General features: G+C 40.1%; 1 protein-coding gene across 10 annotated transcripts in view; it reads right to left on the reverse strand.

Annotated features, from left to right (window-relative positions):
• LOC118386262 (M-phase phosphoprotein 8-like) overlaps positions 1–25105 on the reverse strand; it is an 83835-nt gene that overhangs the window by 44738 nt on the left and 13992 nt on the right. For 2 of the 10 annotated variants that reach the window (XM_035773866.2, XM_035773867.2), the window contains exons 7-9: positions 24765–24853; positions 16043–18281; positions 12418–15802 (exon numbers count right to left, since the gene is read on the reverse strand). In XM_035773866.2, coding sequence (XP_035629759.2) covers positions 14472–15802; positions 16043–18281; positions 24765–24853 — 3659 coding nt within the window. In that variant the 3' untranslated portion in view covers positions 12418–14471. Of the gene's footprint in view, positions 1–3122; positions 5759–5889; positions 5974–6102; positions 6228–6340; positions 6499–8255; positions 8411–8611; positions 8699–8829; positions 8971–12417; positions 15803–16042; positions 18282–19616; positions 21424–24764; positions 24854–25105 lie in introns of those variants that run through there. The other 8 variants (XM_052522369.1, XM_052522371.1, XM_052522370.1 and 5 more) reach the window with 6 other exon arrangements.

Below are 25105 nucleotides of genomic sequence, written 5' to 3' on the forward strand. Positions count from 1 at the left end.
CCAGGGTCAGCGCACCTTCAAATGTTGTTTTTTGCCATCATTGTAAGCCTGCTACACACACACTATACGATACATTTATTAAACATAAGAATGAGTGTGAGTTTTTGTCAAAACCTGGCTCGTGGGAAGTGACATAGAGCTCTTATAGGACCGCACAAATAATGATATAATAATAAACAATAATTTTGCTCTTTATTTAACCATCTTACATATAAAAGCTTATTTGTTCATTGAAAATTGAAAATTGTGAATAACTCACCACAGGTTAATGAGAAGGATATGCTTGAAAGGATGCACATAACTCTGCAATGTTGGGTAGTGTCTCAGTCTAAGATCATTTTTCACACACAGTCTGTGCCTGTATTTAGTTTTCATGCTAGTGAGGCCCGAGAATCCACTCTCACATAGGTACTGGTTGCAAAGGGCATCAGTGTCTTAACAGCGCGATTTGCCAAGGCAGGATACTCTGAGCGCAGCCCAATCCAGAAATCTGTCAGTGGCTTCTGATTAGATTCAATTTTTACAGAACCGCTTGTTGCAATTTCGATGAGGTTCTCTTGTTCAGATATCGGTAAGTGGACTGGAGGCAGGGCATGAAAGGGATAAGGAATCCAGTTGTTTGTGTAATCCGTTTCGGGAAAGTACCTGCGTAATTGCGCACCCATCACATTTGACATTCATTGTCCATAAGCTTGAGTTCATTTGCACACAAAAAAATCATACAATGATGGAAAGACCTATGTGTTGTCCTTGTTTATGCAGATAGAGAAGAGCTCCAACTTCTTAATCATAGCCTCAATTTTGTCCTGCACATTGAATATAGTTGCGGAGAGTCCCTGTAAGCCTAGATTCAGATCATTCAGGCGAGAAAAAACATCACCCAGATAGGACAGTCGTGTGAGAAACTCGTCATCATGCAAGTGGTCAGACAAGTGAAAATTAAAGTCAGTAAAGAAAACTTTAAGCTTGTCTCTCAATTTTAAAAAAGTGTCAATACTTTGCCCCTTGATAACAAGCGCTCTTTTGTAAGTTGTAAAAGCGTTCCATGGTCGCTGCCAATATCAATGCATAGTGCAGAAAATACACAAGAGTTCAGGGGCCTTGCTTTAACAAAGTTAACCATTTTTCCAAAACGTCTTTCAAGTTGTCAGGCATTCCCTTGGCAGCAAGAGCCTCTCGGTGGATGCTGCAGTGTATCCAAGTGGCGTCGGGAGCAGCTGTTGGCACGCACATTACCACTCCACTATGTCTCCCTGTCATGGCTTTTGTGCCATCAATACAAATACCAACACATCTTGACCACCAAAGTCCATTTGATGTCACAAAGCTGTCCAGTATTTTAAAAATATCCTCTTATTGTCCTGGTTTCCAGTGGGTTGCAGAAGAGGATGTCTTCCTTAATTGACCCCCCATAAACGTAACGGATATATACCAGGAGCTATGCCTTGCCTGCCACGTCTGCGTCGTGAAACCGTGTTGTTTGATGAAGGCATTGTCTGTATAGATGTTTTGTCCTTTACCCCCAGCATTGTCCCAGCCATATTCGCGGTAGCAGGAAGAATTAAGTCCTCCACAATAGTATGGGGCTTGCCTCACCATATAAGATGCTTCTAGCCCCTCGTTATTAATGGTATCTGTTGTTTTTATACTTTCATTTTTTTAACCATTTATCCATTTTCAAGCAAACAGAATGAGCAGCAGCTACATTTGGCTACATACGGACTGTTAGTGGAATTCCTGCAAGAGTGTAATGGTTAATGTGATTGGATGTTCATTGTTTTACAAGGCTACCACATTTTGACATTGTGCTGTTATTTCTCTGAACACTAGATGGTTTAAGTGTATTTTCGGCAGTGCAACAAGGCTACTCAGGGGAGAAAAAAACCTCACCCAAATGTATAGCCCGTTTGGAAAATATAAATGGACTGCTTGAAAATGTGAAAACATTTTTTTTTTAAACGAACAAATAAAACATAACAAAAAATAAAAATGTGAATCAAAATTTGATTTGATTTGGCGTACCCCCGACGGCATTGCGTGTTCCCCTGGGGAATACCTGGTGTAGAACATACTATTTTCTGTCCTTGAATCCTGTCAAGTTACATTAGAATCCTGTGTCAACTCTATACATTACATTTCTACATGTCATCTTACTGAAATGTCAAGCCAACACCTTAACCGTTACGCCAAGTGGTTTGACCCTCTTGATGTACTAGGCTAGGTACAAACGTTTCTGAAAGTGCGCCATTGTCTCCCTTTGGGAGAGCGTGTCCCCACACTTCTCTATATCAAGTCCCTCATGTGTACCAGCCTCTTGGATGCTCTCATGGGTGCCATCCCACTTCTGACACCAATGTAGCTAATTCGGGTGGTAGCTCCTACCATGCAGGTATAGCCTACATAATGAGATTATTATGGACAAAGATAAAGATTATTTTTATTTGTCAAACAGTAGCAAAGCATCGATCATCATGTCACCAGAATAAGATATCTATTGGAAAGCAGCATCAAGCTCATCACCTTGCACTTTAACCACCCTGTAAAGTTCATCATAACTTATTTCATCTGTAACATCATAAACTGCATGCTTTCCTGAGCCGTAGCCTAGTGGTTAAGAATAACTGAAAGGTTTCTTGTTTGAACCCCGAACCACCTAGGTGAACAATTTGGCTGTGCCCTTGAGCAAGACACTTAACCCTTATTTCTCCTGGATAAGAGCGTCTGCTAAATGACGTAAATGAAAACATGGCGTAGGGGGAAGACCACACGTCGTCACGTGACCTCAAGTTTACTTCAATATGATGGTTATTATATCAATATTTGCACATTAAAAGCATTACCACTGACGTTTCTCATAGAATTCATTTTACTGACACAAAAATATCCCACCTCATCTAGCGTATTTTGTTTCCTCACATTTGGAAAGTTTACCGACAAAATTGCTGTTTCCATCAGGCCTGTCCTGACATTTATTATTCAAGATGTATTTTACTCGCATAAAAATTTCCATCAAATTGACTTGTGGATAAAAGGCTGTACATGATGACCCAGTGCACATAAAAACACCTTTTGAAATACTTGCGCATATTTCTCACATAATTAATTTTACAGACACAAAAAGATCACATATTGTCAAACATATTTATTTTTGTCAACATTTGTAAAGTTTAAAAAGGTTGGATGGAAACCTGGTTAATTAGACAATATTTGCATGTGGCACACCTTTTCGTCTCATTAAATGCTTTCAATATTTGTACATGTACAATTGATAGTTGGTTTGAGGTTAAGTGATTGAAATTTGGAGCGATTGGAATTTTAACATATTGTCCCATGTACATTGTGTAATATACAGACAATCCCTAACTAGCCCCAAAGGGATATTCATAGTTAACCCAAATTTACCATGGCATTACGACTGGGTCGGGTGCAGCAGCACTCCGAATTGATGAGTAATTGTGTGCTGCCAGCTGTGGGGAGGATTGAAACATACCAAAACTTAATTTATGTTGTGCTGCCATTTTGGACGAGACAAACTAAGATCAAAACTATCATATTTACACTTTGTAGTCAATTTTGACAGTAGAATAAATGTTTATGACTCATATCGATGCCACATAGGGGCTTTTCTAAATGAAAATGTTTTTTTTTTTTATGGGAAGTTGCTCTTTAAGATTTGCAGAGCTATGACTCCACTGGCTCAGGCCATGAACCTATCTATCTGGGATCCTTTGGACATCCCCACCCCATTGAAGTTTAAATGTAAAATGGGTAGGGGGTAAAGGTTAGGGACGTCCCAAGTATTCCCGATAGCACTTACCATCTTAGCCATCCGCCCACCAAACACACAACAATTCATTGCTTGAAGACAGCTTGTGTCAATTAAAGAACATAGGATGTTATACCTGCAGCAACACGAGTGGATAATGCTAGAAATATTGGAAAAAGCAAAGTGCCTAAAAAGCATGTCCCCTACTAAGGCACTACTCTTTTCTGTTTCCATGCCTTTAGTACCATACATTATGGACTTGAAGAGATTTCATAGGTCTGAGAAAACCAGATATACAAACTGCGTACTTGTAATGGTATGAGCTTTCCCCTTTGTGGGGTAAACAGAAACAATTGTTCTCATGTTAGGGGCTTTCCATTGCCATTCAGGAAATAAAGAACATTCTTGTTCCGTTTGTCTGACAGCTGGTAGTTGGCTGACTTCGCAACATCTTACATTCCCATTCTGTTTGCAGTCATTTATGAATATTATATGAAAACATGTACATTTAATTTATCATAGAGACAGACTCGTGGTGTCAGATGTCAGCGAAAACATCATGCCGGTAGACACCATAGACAGAAATAAAATCGGACTATTTTCTGGAACTAAGCCTAGTCTTCAGCATAATTTAATGTTGGAACCTGTTCCTGATCTTCTCACTGACACTACACCAACTAGTAGATGTGTGTGTGTTAGCCAAGGTTCTTGGGTACTTGTAACCAGGATGGGTTATAGAGTTCATATGGAGATTCTTGTAAAATGGCAGTGTTTGAAGTAAAACTGAATGTAATCAACATTAGACAAACAAAGACAATGTCAGAAAAATGTTGACAGACCAGTAGTGTAATTCAATTACATAAAGAAAATGGACAAATCTACAGAGAAAACTACCGACATGTTTATCCTTCTGTGAATTATACCCCATTTTACTTTGTTGCCACAGTTTGCACAGCAGTTGACAAAAAAGGGGAAATTGTTTCAATGATGTGGCTATTAAGGCAGAAGGAATCCTCAAATTAATTCCAACATCTTATAAAAACAAGGACGGCAATCCCTATTCATATTACAGTAGATGTTTATCCTATATTTATCATACGTCTATAATGGCATGGCATAGCCAGGATGTGCTCTGCATTATCGTCATTGCAACAACTTCAACTACAAGTGATCTGGATGTCTATTTTGTTCCAGTAGTTAAAATCATGCATTCTAGACAAAATAAATCATCAAAATTTGTTTCCTTTAATCCCAAGAAACAGGATTCCACACTTAAGGAGTCATGTTAGACCTTTAGTAAATTAACATCTGAAGCATCTTGTACTGTACATACTAGAATTTAACCCACTCCGACAGTGGTAAAGGTGCCTAAATCAACAATAATAATTCAAATGTATGACACCCCACATGTATGTGTATGTACAGACCATAAAATGTAGACAACTCCAGAAAGGCAAAATTTACAAAAATTCTATTAAAAAATATAAAAATGTCTAAAATGGTATAATTGAGCAAAGCATTAACTTGGTTCAAAGTATCTTCATTCACTCCTTGCCTGCGATGCCATCAAGAGCACCCAGGTCCCAAACAAAACATCAGGATATTGTCCCTCTAAACACACACACACACACACACACACACACACACACACACACACACACACACACACACACCTGTTAGACTATTAATTGCAAACACATAAATAGACATGATTGAATAGGGTTGAGATGCTGTTCTTGTCCTTTAATCCTATGCCAGAGAGACAGTCTCTCAAACTCTGGGTGGATGCTGAATGTCCAACAACTTTATCTGAAGGTAGCCTTGAGTGGCTCAAACTGTTCTCCATGTTGTGATTGCATACATACACACACAAGATTCATGCGCAATCTTCCATGCTGTGCTTTGGGTTCAGACAGCTTGGGAACTCTGAAACTAGGCAGGTGCTACATATCACTGTAGCTGAACACGGAATGCACAGATGAGAAGCTTCACCTGGGGAGAGAAAGAGTCCATCAATCAAATGTATTGATAAAATGTAATTGATCAACAACTTGTCAGAGCCCCTCTCACCATGGCCATAGGTTACTCTGCTGGTGGGTGTGTGTGTGTATGTGTGTGTGTACCTTGGCTGTAGGTGACTCTGCCAGGCGAATGAAGAGTTTGTTGATGCCTGGCACTGGGCTGAATGAGTAGATGAAGTGACTATCCTGTGGGGTGTAATTGAAAGAGGAAAAGATGAGTGACCTGACGCAGTCACCTTCCAGGTAGAACAGAACACCAGCCCTTTACTCCAAATCTCTAGACCTGGAGTATTCCTGATCGAGAGTGACACTCACCAGGAAAATAGGCAGCTGGAACTTGTCGTTGAGTACCACTGCGTGGACGCTGCAGGGCCCACACAGCCTGGCTGTGATCTCACTCAGGAAGTTAGCATGGAAGATGAAGAGCAGGATGCCTGAGCCTGGATGGAGGGAGGAGAAGGGGAGACACATTTAGTTGGGATGAAATGCTTTCCCTAAACACTACCCAGACAGTGTGTGGAGGGGATTTGCACCATTTGTGCGTGTATCCTACCCTCTCCGGGTGTGTGAGGCGATAGTTTGTAGGCAAACTCCAGGGAGAAGTCTGGACCCTCACACAGTCTGTGACACGCCAAAGGGAACACTGGCTCCAGCAGGGCCAGCCGAGTCTCAAAGTACGCCCGGATAGTGTTCTCTGCCACATTTGACAACCTGAGTGTGTGTGTGATTGAGGGAGAGAATGTGTGAGAGAAATAAAAAAATATTTGTATTTGTGTGTGTAACCAGCGTCACTGTGCTGCTAACAGTATGTGAGGATAGGATCTTAACTCCGTTACATACAGGTAACTGACAAAATTATAGAAACACTTGAAAAAAAATGAGGGACACAAAGTATATTGAAAGCAGGTGCTTACACACACACAGTTCCTGAGTTAATCCCATAATGCTTAGGGTCATGTCTAAAAATGCTGGGCAGGTCATTATTTTGGCTACCATGGCAATGCCCCCATAGGATGACAATGCCTCCATCCACAAGGTATGATTGGAAACAATGAAAATGATGTAAACCATATGCCATGGCCATCTCAGTCACCACATCTCAACCCAATTGAACACTTATAGGAGATTCTGGAGCGGCAACTGAGACAGCGTTTCCCACCATTAATGACTGTTGAGGGAGTGCGCGCGCCTGAGCACGCGTAGAAGTACTTGGCCTGCTGCGCTGAAATGTAGAAAAGTGTTTTTTAACATCATTGTGAATGGTATTTTAAAAACTATAGTACCTCACAGCAAGCAACTTGAAAAATCTTTACAACAATCTTTCCCTCGATAATCACTATTCCTCTGTGTGCAAGAGCAGTGGAAGTCATAGTCCTACTGCTGTATTTGCCTATAGGCTATGAGTTCCATGCGCTAATTTCTTTAGCCGCCAATGGATCACGGTGTATCAATGTATCCATATGGCAGAGGCTGCTGAGCTCACATTATTTGACTTTTAAATTTAATATTTTTATTATATGAATTCAGATTTTTATGATTAACCATGTGGCAATGATTTTGAGAAACAAAAATGTTATTATTGAAATTAAACTGTTTCACAAAAATCACAACTGACACGCAGAACGGTATAAATGGTAGGATAAATTGTAACCTTCCCGAAACTTGAAACTCGCGTGCTGCCTATGAAGTCTTTATAAAATAATTGCCTCCACATTTCCATGGTCGGATTTTGCCTATAGGTTACTGACTGAAGCAAAGTAAGACATGTCTCATAATATGAAATAAAACATTTAGGTTTCAAAATGCATACAGCCTCCAGCTCACATGGTAAAGTGGTGGCAAACCTGTTGCCTGTACTTGAATTGTGAATGGGAAGGACGTAATCAAAAACCAGTTGAGAACAAAAAAAATAGTAGCTCCTTGTAATCGCGCAACAAAACTGTTTTTAACACGCAATTGCGTTTACAATTGTTGCACTATGAAAAGCACGTTTTACTCCAGCAGCAATCAGCTGAGGAGCTGCAGAAGAAATACCGGCAAAAAAAAAAAGTTACTGTATGCTGTGTGCCTGTGATATTTATTCAATACAACTAAGGTACTTGATGACGAATTAAAATTAACAGGCCAATTTGATTCCACTAAATTAATTAATTAATTAGCATTATTTTGCAATGGGATTTTTTTTCTCACTGTCATTTTCGCGAACAACATTTTTATTTATTGTCTTTTCATTTTTTATTGGGGGGCAAAAGCCATCAATTGCTGCTAACCCTGTTTTAGACAGTTGTAGAATCTATGCAAAGGTGCATTGAAGCTGTTCTAGCTTGTGGTGGACCAAAGCCCTATTAAGACACAATGTTGGCCTTTCCTTCATTGAGTCAGTTAGCTGTATATACTTTATACAAACCAATTCATATATGTTTACAAAGAGCGAGTGAGAGTGTGTGTGACGTTGCAGTAACACTCACATGCTGATGTGGTCCTCGATGAGCTCATACACCAGTAGGTTGTTGCTGACCTTGGCGAAGTGCATGGCCGTATTCTTGTGTTTGGACAGGATGTTGCAGTCGGCTCCGTACTCCAGTAGGAGGCGCACCACATCAGCATTACCCCTCTTGCATGCCTACAGAACCAAGGCTACTGGTAATGAACTATAGCGACAAGTCTGTCACACAACTTTAGCAGAGATGAGGCTATTGACAAAAAGGGGTCATTGACAAGGTTCATCTCTGTGCTTTAAGGGTGATGTTGCGTTCTAATTAAAACACAGCATTTATCTTCACCTCCCCCCACTTCCCCCTTATTTTTTTCTCCTCCCCCGTACCTTCATCAGGGCCGTCTCTCCTCCCAGTGTCTGAGCGTTGACGTAGGACCCTGCCTCCAGGAGGATAGCAACTGTGGTCAGGAAGTTCTGAAAGGATAAATGAAAGGATAGCGGGTTAAGTTAGTAAACATTGCAGAACCGACATTTAACATACAAACAAGGGGAATATATGTGTGTACTTGTAATAAGGTGGATTAAACCAGTCTGTCCTGTGTTACCTTCTCTGCAGCATGCATTAGGGCAGTGGTGCCGTTCTTCTGCCGTCCGTTCCCCTTCACCCCCTTCTTTATCAGCAGCCTCAGGATGTCATCCTGTCCCCCTGCTGCTGCCAACATACTCAGGGACATACCACTGGAGTCCTGTGGGAGGCAACAGACACACAAACTCCTTCATTACTGAGGACCAAAGCTTTTCAAAGCCTCTGGTAGCAAATACTATGGGGAGGGGGCCAGCACGTTATAGAAGGGTCCAATTTTTTTTTTTTACTAGGATGAGGAAGTGAATTGTTGGTTGGAGTAGGTCTCTCGAAAATAAAAAATAAAAGTGTCAAACCTTCTATAACATTACATTTACATAAAAAAATCAAGAGATTTGGTTCTAAAAAGAAAGCTAACTTCCACTTTATGCATATCAACTTACCTAGGTGTTGTCTTTTCATCCAAAAGGGTTTTAAGTTCATAAAAACATCATTAAATCTTAAAGCGGTTTTCCATAATTGTTAATGGTAAAGTTCTAAATCCCTGTTGGAAGACTAATGGACAAGTAGACCCTACGAATATTCTGACAACTGAAAGAACATGTCTTGCAGCTTAAGAAGTTTACGTCAAGTAACAATTTATTAACCAAGCAAATATAGTATCTTAGATTACACACAATGAACACCAGGGGGTAACGAAAGGCAGCTTGATAACAAATACATGTTGGTGAAAAAAAACAATTTAAACATCTTTAGACAGTAAATAGTGGGGTGTGGTTGAAACCCCTGATTATTTTTCAGTTAACACCTAACAGAGCTGTTTCAGTTATAACATGGACTGATAACTAAACTAAGCCATTTATTTACATGATTCTTCCATGAACCTTGGTCCAATTAGAAGCACTTTCAATAGTAATGAAATAATATAATAATAATAGTAGTCAAGTGGATTAAATAAGAGAAGCTACAGCTATCAAACCCTATACAACTTAGTCTGTTTAAATTAGTGTTGAGGAACATAAAACTGCTGTGAAATCAATATGGTTAAGACAGTAGTGAATAATAGCAACATTAATATAAAATGTTGAAAGGTTTATCGTTTGACAAGAAGTAATAAAACAAGTAGATGGACAGCTAAAGCCTAATAAACCACATCAAATTTAGTACAAGAGGAATAGGTTGTGTGATTCTCTGAAACCAATTCCACATGCAGAATGAATGAACCGTTTCCAATCCACAAAGTACATTTCAGTTACTTATCAATTGTAACTGAGTGGATTGGAGAACCGAAAACTGCCTCAAATTGGATGAAAAGTCAACTAACTTTAGTGAACATTACAGTAAAGTTACTAGTGACTGTAAACAAGACTTTGGTTTAGGAACCATGTTAGAGCCTCCACAAAAAGGGATGGCCATTGAAAAGTCTACCCGTCCTTGCCAAACCAATTAGCCATCACTCAAGCTGCATCCGGATTCTCCACACTTCTTTCAAAGACTTTATTTGCACACTTCCAGTCACTTTGGGAGAAGGGTGGACAATCTGGATGCAGTCATAACTGGGCCCTTTGCTAGGACACGTCACTGACCTTGCCTGGTGCACAGATTTTTTCCCCTTTCAGAACCTTTCAAATGGTCCTCAAGCGCAAACTCTGACCACCTGGCAAGCCTCATCAACAGTGTCTTTTCACCAAAGCAACTCACCAGGACTGAGATGGCTCACTGTGTCATGCAGCTGGGGGAATCTGGCTTAGTAAAGAAAATAAATAACATCTAGATGCAAATATAAACAAAAACAAGGAAGATTGAAATTACTGATAAAACTCAATCCTTGGAAAAAATATAAACTGAACAAAAATATAAACATGAAGTTGTTGGTCCCATGTTTCATGAGCGGAAATAAAAGAACCCTGAAATGTTCAATATGCTCAAAAAGCTTATTTCTCTCCAATATTGTGCACCAATTTGATTAAATCCCTGTTAGTGAGCATTTCTCTTTTGCCATGATAATCCATGCAGCTGACAGGTGTGGCACATCAAGAATATGATTAAATAGCATGATCATTACACGGGTGCACCTTGTGCTGGGGACAATAAAAGGCCACTAAAATGTAGAGTTTTGTTTCACAACACAATGTCACAGATTAAGTTTTGAGGGAGCGTGCAATTGGTATGTTGACTGCAGGAATGTCCACCAGAGCGGTTGACAGATAATTAAAAATACATTTCTCTACCATAAGCCAAATCCATTGTCATTTTAGAGAATTTGACAGTACATCAAACCGGCCTAACAACCGCAAACAACGTGTATGGCGTCGTGTTCGCGAGCGGTTTGCTGATGTCAATGTTGTGAAGATCCTGACGAGATCCTGAGGCACATTGGCGTGCCATTCATCCGCTGCCATTAGCTCAGGTCTCAGCATGATAATGAACGGCCCCATGTCGCAAGGTTCTGTACACAATTCCTGGAAGCTAAAAATGTCCCAGTTCCTCCATGGCCTGCATACTCAGACATGTCTCCAATTGAGCCTGTTTGGGATGCTCTGGATTGACGTGTGTACGACAGCGTGTTCCAATTCCCGCCAATATACAGCAACTTCGTACAGTCATTGAAGAGGAGTGGGACACATTCCACAGACCATAATCAACAGCCTGATCAACTGTAGGGAAGGAGATGTGTCACGCTGCATGAGGCACATGGTGGTCAAACCATATACTGACTGGTTTTCTGATCCACGCCCCTACTTTTCATTAAAGTATCTGTGAGCAACAGATGCAGATCTGTATTCCCAGTCATGTGAAATCCATAGATAAGGGCCAAATTAATTTACTTCAATAGAATGATTTCCTTTTATGAACTATAACTGAGAAATATTTGAAATTGTTGCATTTATATCTTTGTTCAGTACATATAAAAATAACTACTGATACATATCGGTAGCTAGGAATACTAACTAACGTTAATGACGAGTAAAATATCCATGATAAACTCAACCATGCTTCAAAAGCAATTGAATGTGGATAGTGTATGTGCCATGTATTTATAACTCATTTATAATACTTAAACATTTTCAAAATGAGCTGGTGGTCTGGGTCTTCATCTGAAGATACTAATTCAAGAACAGCCAAAGAAACATTCGTAATGTATTTGGTGGATTTTAAGCAGCTCAAACCATACTCTTAGCTGGGCACAAATGTAGTACGTAAACCCCGGGCTCCAGACTAACATTTGTCAACTTTTTCAGTTGGTGGCACAAGCCCATAATTTGGTCTCACCCCCCCCCAAAAAATGCATTTTATAAAGTCAGTCATAGTGTTTTATTAAGACGTGTAATAGACTACAGAGATGCTATGCAAGATATACAGTCCATTTGGAAAGTACTCAGGGCCCTTGACTTTTTCCATATTTTGTTACGTTACAGCCTTATTTTAAAATGGATTTTAAAAAAAAACTCAGCGATACACAATACTCCATAGTGAAAATTGTGGAAACAGATTTTTAGAAATGTTAGTAAAATGTATTAAAAATAAAAAACAGAAATACCTTATTTACGTAAGTATTCAGACCCTTTGCTATGAGACGAAATTGAGCACAGGTGCATCCTGTTTCCATTGATCATCCTCAAGATGTTTCTTCAACAGTTGACAGTGCATGTCAGAGCAAAAACCAAGAGGCCGAAGGAATTGTCTCTAGAGCTCCGAGATAGGATTGTGTCGGGGCACAGATCTGGGGAAGGGTACCGAAAAAATGTCTGCAGCATTGAAGGTCCCCAAGAACACGATTTGAAAAGGCAACACTCCAACATGAACTTTCAACTGTAGGACCTTATATAGACAGGTGTGCGCCTTTCCAAAACATGTCCAATCAATTGAATTTACCACAGGTGGACTCCAATAAAGTTGTAGAAACATCAAGGATGATCAATGGAAACAGGATGCACCTGAGCTCAATTTCGAGTTACGCAAATAAGGTATTCCTGTTTGTTTCCCTTCCATTTAAAAACATTTCTAAAAAACAGTTTTTGCTTTGTCATTATGGGTTATTGTACGTAGATTTATAAGGAAAATGTTTCATTTCATCCACTTTAGAAAAAGGTTGTAACGTAACAAAATGGGGGAAAAAGTCATGGTGTCTGAATACTGGGCTCCCGAGTGGCACAGCGGTCTAAGGCACTGCATCTCAGTGCTAGAGGTGTCACTACAGACACCCTGGTTCGAATCCAGGCTGTATCACTTCCGGCCGTGATTGAGAGTCCATTGGGAGGCGCACAATTGGCCCAGCGGCGTCCGGGGTAGGTCGTCATTGTAAATAAGAATTTGTTCTTTATTAACTGACTTGCCCAGTTAAATAAAGGTTAAATAAAATAAAACAGCTCAATAACCAATGTTCATTTTGTGCAAAGCCATATCAAATCGCTTGTTTGTAAAATAGTTGCTCCAGAGCTAAATATTGAGAAATAAAAATGATACCTACAGACAGGGACTACGGTAGTTTCTTCCAATGCTGTGTTTTTATCGCAATTGCATTTTGAAATGTTATACAATGAGAAACAATCTTTTTCTCCCAGAGAGGAGAGCGGTTTGCTCATCACATCAGCAGTCCCCAGTGAAATAGGCAGAGGGACAGACGTTCATGAGGATATTGCTCTTTACGGTTTGACCAAATCATGGTTTTAGCTGCCCCCAAAAATAGGAAGGTTTGAGTGAGGTGACAATGTAAAATGTGCAGCTCGCACCGATGAGATCATGTTTTTTTTCTTGCACAGCCAAGTCAAATGGTTGCAAAATGCAACTAAATGGTCAGTCTGGAGCCATGAAACCCGTTCATACCGCACATCTATTAAAAATAACCTGCTAAATTCCCAGGTATGCTGGTCAGTTGCTTTAACTCAAAACCCAACCTACACATATACATTAGCTACACATACAACGGTACAGGCAAGAATACACATAAAAGATTTTATACATCTGGATCCAGATCCATTTGATGAAAGTAACGGATAACAGTAATGTGATCAAAAAAGTATGGTCATCAGATTAACTGTCTAGGTTTGCACTACTTTTTCCCTCTATGAAGAAAACAAAACATTCACTGTACTTGGTACATGTTATCTATGCATGTGGAGCATATATTTCTGTCAGTTATCTTGGGCATTTTTATGCAACATGGGTCTTACAGAAACATGGGGTAAGTTTGGATTCCGAAAGTGCGTCCATGAGTCTTGTTGCTGTTGCTGACCCAGGAGATTCAGTTTGACAGATTTTATATAAAAGGATCATTGGAATTGTTAAATATACTTTTTTTAGTTCGAGTCCATCTTTACTTGCTTCCTCTCGCCATGGTTGCAAATGTGGACCTTTACCAAAGGACTTTGAGTTTTGGCGCCACATGATACACTGTGCCAAGGACATTTTACAATTCAAAAGAAGTTCTGAAAATTCCCTTATCGACTGAACAAGTTCATGCATAATGTCACTATGTAGTTGCTACAGATACTTCAATTAATAAAGTAGGTAGTGGTATGGTTCAAATTCTACTTAATTCTTGCTTTATGTCATGAAGTGAGATCAGTGAGCCAGGATGGTCAGATTAAATCAAAAGCAATCATTTTCTCCTTTCTCCATCCTTGCTTACCTTGAACCCTGGGAGGTTCTAGTTCAAGGTAATCACAAGGACAGATAAACAGGAGGCTCTTCTGGAAGTCCCAACGGCACCCCTGATTTCTGATGCACCCCTGGATTCTGTTGCACCCCTGGATTCTGTGTATATGGACTTGGTTTCTCATGGTCCATGTTTTGTTTGCCTGAACTATGCCTCCTGCACATAGTCTTTAATGTGTTATGCACATAGTTTTTTACATCTTTCCATGTCCTGCCTTGCAGAGCTGGTTCAGCTGCAAGACATGCATCACATTCCTTTTTACCTGGAATCTTCATCAGTTTAGTGAAGTCTCCTAGCTGCCGCCTGACCGCAGCCTGAGCCTCATTACTCCATATCTTTGGTTTCCTTGGTGTTGCCACAGGACCTGCCTCTTGACCCTGTTCAGGTACTGTCATTGTTCCACCAACCCAGTCCTTAGCACTCTTAGCCTCTATTGTTTCTTTTTGTTTCTTTGCCAATCCTTTCTTTGTCTGTTTTGTGGGGTCCGCTCTTGTAAGGCCATTCTTTCGTTTTATAGATTTTACTGTGTTGTGCACATAGTTTTTGATGTCCCTCCATGTCCTGTCTCTTAGAGCTGGTTCATTGTGCAGGCAAACTTCACAGTCCCGTTTACCTGGAACCTCCATCATTGAGATAAAGTGTCCCATCTGACGGTTCACCGCAGCCTTAGCTGCATCACTCCACATCCTCTGTTTCCACACTGTGCCCAACTTACCTGTCCCCACAGAACCTGTCCCCACAGGAACTGCACCCGCAGGCACTGCCCCGACAGGAAGTGTCTGTGTTGGAAGCGTCTGGGCAGGAAGTGTCTGCGCATGAAGTGTTGGTATAATAACTGTACGTGCTGGAAGTGTTTGAGCTGGAAGTGTCTGCGCAGCATATGTTCCAGCAGGATATGACCTCACAGGATTCATCCCTGAAGAAAATGATCTAGCAGGAGATGAGAGGTCATAAGGACTTGCAGGACATGCATTTGCAAGTTGTGTTTTTTCAGTACATGACCTTGCATCATGCGTCTCTGCTAGGTATGTCCCTGAAGCATATGAAGCTACTCGATAGGTCTCTGCAGGATGTGTCACAGTAGGATATGAACTTGCAGGATTTATCCCGGTAGGATATGCCCTCGCAGAATCTGTCCCTGCAGAACATGACCTCGGAGAATGTGATCCTGAAGGATATGACTTCGAAGGATATGTCCCAGCATGATATGACCTTATAGGCTGTAAACCAATAGTATATGACTTCGCTGAATATGTCCCTGTAGGATATGATGACCCAGTGGGATATGTGCCAGAAGGATATGTCCTTGCAGAATCTGTCCCTGCTGGATATGTCCCTATGAAATTAATACATACAGAAGAAAAGGATTCATGAATGTGCCATTATTATATATTGTTTAGAGGAACAGAGCAAATACTATAGAGTAATAAGTTGCAAGCTTCTCAAAAAATGTAGATCTAGCAAAAATGGAAAATGGCACCCAACATCTTTAATTGTGATTTTTTGACTGAACATTTAACCCTTGAAACAAAATGAAAATGTTCTCCAAATACTCTCCAAAGCAACAGATACTCACCATATGTAGGTGAAACAATCCTTTCCTCAGATGGTCCTGGAATTACCACTGGAACCTGATCCATTGCAAGCAGCAATTTGCTGATTTCTGCTAGATGTGCTGCGTTTTCAGACAGTCTGTAGTACTCTTTGTGGACCTGGGTGTCATGTCCCAATAATTTTGCCACCTGATCCAATTCACTTTCATTTAAGTTCAGAATTTGGCAATGGATAGCAACCTCTTTCCTCACTGTAGCATGGATCAGACTTTCAGGATTCTTTGCATTACACGCACGTCCAAATTTCCTCAAACAGTCGGACCCTCTGACGTAGCTTGCTGCATCGGGGCTCCTTGCAAAGACATAAGGGTTGTCCTTTGACACACCAACTTTGTCTCGGTTTGCAATTAGGATCTCAAGAGATGAGATCATCCTCGCCGTTAGTAGGACCGGCATTGTTCTACCATTTTTGCCTTCTATTTCCACCCTGGTTAATTTGTCGTCCCCAAGCTCCTGTTCCAGCCTTGAGAGGCTATTGAAAATGTCTGCACTAGCTGGAGATTTCTTTCTGTTTGTGTATGTTTCCAACAGCATTTTCGCAACCTCTCCTGTCCTTTTTCTGTTGAAGAGAGCTATTTCGGCAAGAAGAGTTTCATTGAGCTTTTTCCAGACAGCGTTGGTGGGGCTCTCGAGCAATTCTCTCTTTGCTGTGTCCTCTGCAACCTTGAGAAACTTCTGAAGTTTAATCAAATCCTCAGTTAGTGAAGTCACATCAACTTCATCACACTGAGGGACATCACTCAGGGACAGACCGGAAAAACAGTTATTCCAATTGTTTTCAAGCAGCTCAATGAACCTTTTGGCTTGTGCCTCTGCCTCACGGTCCTCTGTCATACGACTCTCCCCAAAAGCTATTTCAGTAGCTCTTTTCAAGGAATAGCCAATCTTTAACGCAAGAGATGGGGTCTTGTACCTGTCAGAGGTAGGGTCATGACCACTCATTTTCCTGGCAGCATGAACGGCCAATTTAAATTTGGATGGTACACATACCTCATGCAGATATTGGACACCACAGTCCATCTCATTTACAGTAAGTACAAATCTAGCCAATTCCCTCATTTTTGAACTAATATAAGTAAACTGTGACTTGGCATGGCCATGCTTTGCAGATAATGCATTGCCATATTTACATATCAGGGGATCATTTTTGATGTGGCATTGAATGTCATCTTGATTCATATTGTGTATTATTTCTTCACACCCTCCAGTAGAGTAGACAGGCAGTGGAAGAAGTCGAGAGGACGCAGCCTGGACCCGCACTCTTTTTCCTCCCCTCTTTTCATCTGGTCCTTTTCTGGCTTTACATGAGCCCTCATGCTTCCATAAATCTATTTTGTTGAAAAAAGCTAAGCAGTATTGGCAGGGCAGGTAGTCACGCACAGAAACACCATTGTAAGAGGGTCTTTTCTTTGTGACAATTTCTCCATCTCCACTTTGAAGAACTTCCAAGTTGTGTAGATAGTTGCCTTTGTTACGGAGTTGGTCAAGCAAGAGAGACCTGATTTTGGAGAGTTTGGGGAAGCTGATAGCATGAGCGACAGCTGCTTCTTCTGCGTGCATCCTTTCTAAATGTCTTGCAATTTTGTGGTGTGGTTCATTGCAATACAGGCAGAAGTACTTTTTGTCCCATTTTCTTTTACCGTCATCTGTCATACTACATGTGCTGACTGTCATTTTTGTGCTAGAACGTAAGTTTGACCTCGTACCTTTCCGTGGCACACATTTTTTGCTGCAAGGTTTTTTAGTTTGTGAGGTTTTTTGAAGGGACTGCTCCGATTCATTATTATCGCAGGAGCTTTCTGCTTTAGATGGAAGAGGATCTGACCCACTTGGGACATTTGAATCCAGTCTTTGTCCTTCTACCTCATCACCTGAACTGTTCTCGTCGTCACTTGAACTGCTCTCTTCAGCACAATTCTTTATGTCACATAAAGCTCTCTCCATGTCACATAAAGTCTTCACCACATCACATGAAGTATTCTCTTCATTGCGTGAAGGATTCTCTTCATCGTGTGAAGGATTCTCTTGCTTGTGTAAATGATGCCCTTTGTATAGAGGACTCCTCTCACGGTGAGGATTTCCTCTGCGGTGAGGATTATCTGCTGCACATAAAGGCCTCTCTTCATTATCACTTAAACTCTTCTTTTCCTCATTTAAATGCTTCTCTTTGCCACTTAAACTCTTCTGTTCAACAGTGCATGCCTGTAAAAGAACAAGTAAACGTAAGATTCATAAGACCTTATGATGCATTTAGTTTCAAATGTATGAAAAGTGGGACGTAAAACTTGGGGGGAAAAAGCACAAGTAGCTTCAAAGCTTTAGCAAGTTAGTATTTAACTTGTGTCAAAGAGAAATTTGGTTAACTATACTATCATACTAGACATCTGGGGTCCTCTGACCTGTTTCATATGGGTGAAAACCACATAGTATTGCTCATTAAAAACACACGTGCGGTACACATTGTGAGTCATTCAAATGATTGCCTCGGAGCACCTCAACAATGCTCTCAAACTTTAATCACAGTCAAACGAGAATCAATGCAATGGTTACACAGCACCAAACCGTGTAGACTTTGAATTCTTCCATAATAAAAACCACATGTGACTCATTCAAGGAACAGTTTATGGCTTTATTGTATTAAGCAGCGAACTACACCGTTTTCACATTGTAAATATGTCTGACGAGGAATTAATATTGTGATGTCAGATGAGATGCTACATGGAGACCATGAAGGTACAGAAAAGAAAAATGCCATGCAACTAGGCCTACATTTAGCCAGTGAATTTATTTCTAATTCTCCAGATATTCTGTATTTTGTAAATGGTGGGTGATTTGTGTGTGTTTTCACAAATAAGACCGGAATAAGACCCTAAAGCGTTTGGAAGCCTATGAAAATGAATAACAATCCCAGCTTCCAACTTAATTCTGGTACTTGCCCAACAGGTACCAGTTGCAGTAGTAAGTTTGAGAAATATAATACTTTCAATTCTCATAAAAGCAGGAGGGTACTACATTTATATGAAAGAGTCCTTAAAAACACTGATTGGACCGTAATAATACTATTGTGTCCTTATAATTGCACATCAAGTAAAGAAGACTATAATTAAAAACCCAAACAAAAGCATACTGTAACCGGGCAAGTATTAGTAACCTGTCATTTGTAAATAAATGTTTTGTTAAAATGGTAGATGTTAAACAGTGGTACATTTGAAACGGTAAAGAAAGGCTTTTCCACAGAATACATGCTCATGGCAGTAGTTTGTTAAAACGGTGAAAAAAGGCTTTGATCTATTAATATTATTTATATTGTACACAAAGACAACAGTATGGCAAAAGCTGAAATGAGTTACCAATATTGTAATGATTGACTCAATGAACCCTTTTTCCTTTTAGCTTGGGGCTATTCGTTGTTGTCGATAATGATGAGTGAAACGCAGCAGCATTTTTACATGCTCTGCGGTGGTACAAGAATACTTTTCTGAAGGCATTATTGTACCTGAGGCAAAGGTTGTATTTTATAGCTTCTTGTGAACTAACCTTTTGCTCATCATGTCCATTGTCTGTAAATGAGAAGATCATAACCGCCTTAGATCACTCTAGAAATGCAAAAAAACACTCAAAAAACATTCAAATCAATGTACAGCTCGGATTTATTAATTTCCAGGCATCAAGTTGGAAAAACAATTTATGAAGTATGGTGGCCATTTTTTTTTTTATACCAATGTAATAAACAATTTAAAACGGCATTTTCCTATTCAAGTTTCAAACATCTTTACAAAACCATCTGTAGATCCATTAGGCTAAATTAATAACGGAGTAGTTTAATGGCATAATCTGCTTACCTTTGTTGGCTCACTGGTCCTCAATGGATGCAGTCAGCTGGTATTGCAGTCGGATTCTCTCCTCGCAATCGATGTCCTGGTATTCAACCACTGCATGCCATTACTGGCTCTCACGTTTTATGCAATGTTTAATTATTAAACTGCATTATAACTTGATCAGAGTGGATAAGTTGATCAAATTTGAACGAGACTTGCAAAATGAAAAACAAAAAAATCTTCACTTATGCACAAATGTAATTAAAAGCAGCAATATGTAACTTTCATTCCCAGTCATTCCTACTGACCTTCCAGTAATTTCTGGAATAAAAGTAACATATTGTGGTTTTAATTGAGTAATGCATTTTGACACTTATGTACATTACTGGTCAAAAGTTGCAGAACACCTACTCATTCAAGCGTTTTTCTTTATTTTACTATTTTCTACATTGTAGAATAATAGCGACGACATCAAAACTATGAAATAACACATATGGAATGATGTACCAACCAACAAAAAAAAGTGTTAAACAAATCAAAATACACTGCTCAAAAAAATAAAGTGAACACTTAAACAACACAATGTAACTCCAAGTCAATCTCACTTCTGTGAACTCAAACTGTCCACTTAGGAAGCAACACCGATTGACAATAAATTTCACATGCTGTTGTGCAAATGGAATAGACAACAGGTGGAAATTAAAGGCAATTAGCAAGACACCCCCAATAAAGGAGTGGTTCTGCAGGTGGTAACCACAGACCACTTCTCAGTTCCTATGCTTCCTGGCTGATGTTTTGGTCACTTTTGAATGCTGGCGGTGCTTTCACTCTAGTGGTAGCATGAGACGGAGTCTACAACCCACAGAAGTGGCTCAGGTAGTGCAGCTCATCCAGGATGGAACATCAATGCGAGCTGTGGCAGGAAGGTTTGCTGTGTCTGTCATTGTAGTGTCCAGAGCATGGAGGCGCTACCAGGAGACAGGCCAGTACATCAGGAGACGTGGAGGAGGCCGTAGGAGGGCAACAACCCAGCAGCAGGACCGCTACCTCCGCCATTGTGCAAGGAGGAGCAGAAGGAGCACTACCAGAGCCCTACAAAATGACCTCCAGCAGGCCACAAATGTGCATGTGTCTGCTCAAACGTCCACAGGTGGGGGTTGTGCTTACAGCCCAATACCGTGCAGGACGTTTGGCATTTGCCAGAGAACACCAAGATTGGCAAATTCGCCACTGGCGCCCTGTGCTCATCACAGATGAAAGCACGTTCACACTGAGCATGTGACAGAGTCTGGAGACGCCGCGGATAACGTTCTGCTGCCTGCAACATCTTCCAGCATGACCGGTTTGGCGGTGAGTCAGTCATGGTGAGGGGTGGCATTTCTTTGGGGGGGGCCGCACAGCCCTTCATGTGCTCGCCAGAGGTAGCCTGACTGCCATTAGGTACTGAGATGAGATCCTCAGACCCCTTGTGAGACCATATGCTGGGACAACATGTCTTGCTCCATCCATTGGTGTTCTTTAGTAGTGGTTTCTGTGCAGCAATTCAACCATGTAGGCCTGATTCACGCAGTCTTCTCTGAACAGTTGATGTTGAGATGTGTCTGTTACTTGAACTTGAGGTATTTACTTGGGCTGCAACTTCCAAGGCTGGTAACTCTGGGTCTTCCATTCCTGTGGTGGTCCTCATGAGAGCCAGTTTCATCACAGCGCTTGATGGGTTTTGTGACTGCACTTGAAGAAACATTAAAAGTTAGAAATGTTCCGTATTGACTGACCATGTCTGAAAGTAATGAACTGTCATTTCTCTTTACTTATTTGAGCCGTTCTTGCCATAATATGGACTTGGTCTTTTAACAAATAGGGCTATCTTCTGTATACCCCCTACCTTGTCACAACACAACTGATTGGCTCAAATGCATTGAAACTTCTTATGGCTGCAGGGGCAGTATTGAGTAGCTTGGATGAAAGGTGCCCAGAGTAAACGGCCTGCTCCTCAATCCCAGTTGCTAATATATGCATATTATTAGTAGTATTGGATAGAAAACACTCTGAAGATTCTAGAACTGTTTGAATGATGTCTGTGAGTTTAACATAACTCATATGGCAGACAAAAACCCTGAGAAGAAATCCAAACAGGAAGTGGGAAATCTGAGGTTGGTCAATTTTCAACCCAGCACATATTGAATACACAGTGGGATATGGATAAAGTTGCACTTCCTTGGGCTTCCACTAGATGTCAACCGTCTTTAGAAACTTGAATGAGACTTCTACTGTGTTGTGGAGCCGGATGGGAGCTCATTGAGTCAGTGGTCTGGCAGAGAGCCAGGTCACATGATAGCGACCTGCGTTCCATGGCTTTCCTACAGACAATGGAATTCTCCGGTTGGAACGTTATTGAACTTTTATGATAACAACATCCTAAAGATTGATTCTATACTTAGTTTGACAAGTTTCTTCGACCTGTAATATAACTTTTCGTCTGAAGTTCGGATGGACCTGCACGAGCGTTTGGATATGTATAAAACAAAAGTAGCTACTTGGACATAAATAATGGACATTATCGAACAAATCAAGCATTTATTGTGGAACTAGGATCCCTGGGAGTGCATTCTGATGAAGATCGTCAAAGGGAATATTTATAATGTTATTTCTGATTTCTGTTGACTCCAACATGGCGGATATTTTTTATTTATTTTTCTGAGCGCCGTCTCAGATTATTGAATGGTTTGCTTTTTCCGTAAAGTTTTTTTGAAATCTGACACAGCGGTTGCATTAAGGAGAAGTCTATCTTTAATTCTTTGAATAACACTAGTATATTTTATCAATGTTTATTATGAGTATTTCTGCAACATCACCGGAAGTTTTGGAATCAAACATTATTGCACGTAAGGCGCCAATGTAAACTGAGATTTTTTAATATAAATATGCACATTATCGAACAAAACATACATGTATTGTGTTGAGTGTCATCTGATGAAGATCATCAAAGGTTAGTGATTAATTTTATCTAGATTTATGCTTTTTGTTAGTCCTATCTTTGGCTGGAAAAATGGCTGTGTGTTTTTCCGACTTGGCGGTGATCTAACATCATATGTTGTGCTTTAGCACAACCAAATTGCCAGAGTGTTAGAGTGTTCAGCCCAGTAATCCATCTTCATGAGGCGCAAGCATTTCATCCAGACAAAAACTCAAAAAGTTCTGTTACAGCCCTTTAGAAACATGTCAAACGATGTACGGAATAAATAGTTAGGATGTTTTTAACATAAAACATCAATAATGTTACAACCGGAGAATTCCTTTGGCTTCAGAGAAGCACTGGAACGAGAGGTAACTGTCGGGAGCGCGCGTCATGAGACCAAGGCTCTCTGCCAGACCACAGACTCAAAGAGGTCCCATGAGCCCCTCCTTTATAGTAGAATCCTCATTCATTCAAGTTTCAAAAGACGGTTGACATCTAGTGGGAGCCCTAGGAAGTGCAACCTCATCCATATCTCAATGTGTTTTCGGTAGGCCAAGCTTCGAAAAACAACAAACCTCAGATGTCCCACTTCCTGGTTGGATTTTTCTCAGTTTTTCGCCTGCCATATGAGTTCTGATATATTCAGACATCATTCAAACAGTTTTAGAAACTTCAGAATGTTTTCTGTCCAATAATAATGATAATAATAATAATAATAATAATAATATGCACATATTAGCACTCTGGGCACGCTATTCATCCAAAAGTGAAATATCTATATTTCCATGTCTAACAATTGTATTTATCAACATTTATAATGAGTATTTCTGTAAAATGATGTGGCTCTCTGCAATATCACCGGATGTTTTTGGAACTAGTGAACGTAACGTGCCAATGTATACTGAGATTTTTTTATATAAATATCAACTTTATCAAACAAAACATATATGTATTGTGTAACATGAAGTCCTATGAGTGTCATCTAATGAAGATCATTAAATGTTAGTGATTAATTTTATCTCTTTGTGCTTTTTGTGACTCCTCTCTTTGGCTGGATAAATGGCAGAATTTTTCTGTGAGTTGGTGGTGACCTAACATAATCGTTTGTGGTGCTTTTGCTGTAAAGCCTATTTGAAATCGGACACTGTGGGATTAACAACAAGATTACATTTAAAATGGTATAAAATACATGTATGTTGAGGAATTTTAATTATGAGATTTATTGTTTTGAATTTGGCGCCCTGCACTTTCACTGGCTGTTGTCATATCGATCCCGTGAAGTGGATTGCAGCCCTAAGAAGTTTAATTAAGAAGGAAAGAAATTCCACAAATTAGGTACACAGGTAACAGGTACACCTGTTAATTGAAATGCCTGTCATCAAGGCAAATTGTGACTATTTGAAGAATCTCAAATATAAGATCCATTTTGATTTGTTTAACACTTTTTTGGTTACTACATGATTCCATGTGTTATTCCATAGATTTGATGTCTTCACTATTTCTCTAAAATGTAGAAAATAGTAAAAATAAAATAAAAACCCTTGAATGAGTAGGTGTTCTAAAACCTTTGACCGGTAGTGTACATCCAATAGTTAAGGTAAACTTTAAAAGCGGATCTGTTGTCACCCAAGTTGGTTAATGTATGTAAACGTTTCAAAACCCGAGAACCAGGCTAAAGCTTGTGAGAAGAGTGTCCTCATTTGAATGAACTCACAAGTATAACCACACACATTGGCTACTTTAACAAAAGTTAAACATCTTTATTTGACTAGTTGTGAAAAGTTAGTGCTGAATAAATATGTGGAACAGCTGGGGATCCCCAAAGACAGGAGGGAAGCGGGGAGGAGAATGCCGGTGACAGGTACTCTGGGATTGGGCTAAAAATATTATTTAGAACACGGAACGTACCTCCTGGTCTAGATTGTAATCCTCTTTGGAATTGAGTGCAAGTTTCACAGACATGTAATCCCCGCTTTTCACTGCATCCCGCAGCTCACCTGAGAGACACACAGATTCACATCAGTAGTTGTCTACATCTATGTACATAGTGTGTGGAAGCGAGCGGTTCACGTACAACCGGTGTTGAGAGACATCTGGGAAAACATGAGAGAGAGGGTAAGACAACATATTAAACTAACTTACTAGAGGGGTTGTGTCATAAACCCTCAAAGTTCCAGAATGGGGTGAAAATGGCAAATCCAAACCAGTCTAATTGGAATTAATGGCAGTAGAGGAATAATCCAGATTAC

This window comes from Oncorhynchus keta, chromosome 7, assembly GCF_023373465.1.
Source record: "Oncorhynchus keta strain PuntledgeMale-10-30-2019 chromosome 7, Oket_V2, whole genome shotgun sequence".
Taxonomy (NCBI): domain Eukaryota; kingdom Metazoa; phylum Chordata; class Actinopteri; order Salmoniformes; family Salmonidae; genus Oncorhynchus; species Oncorhynchus keta.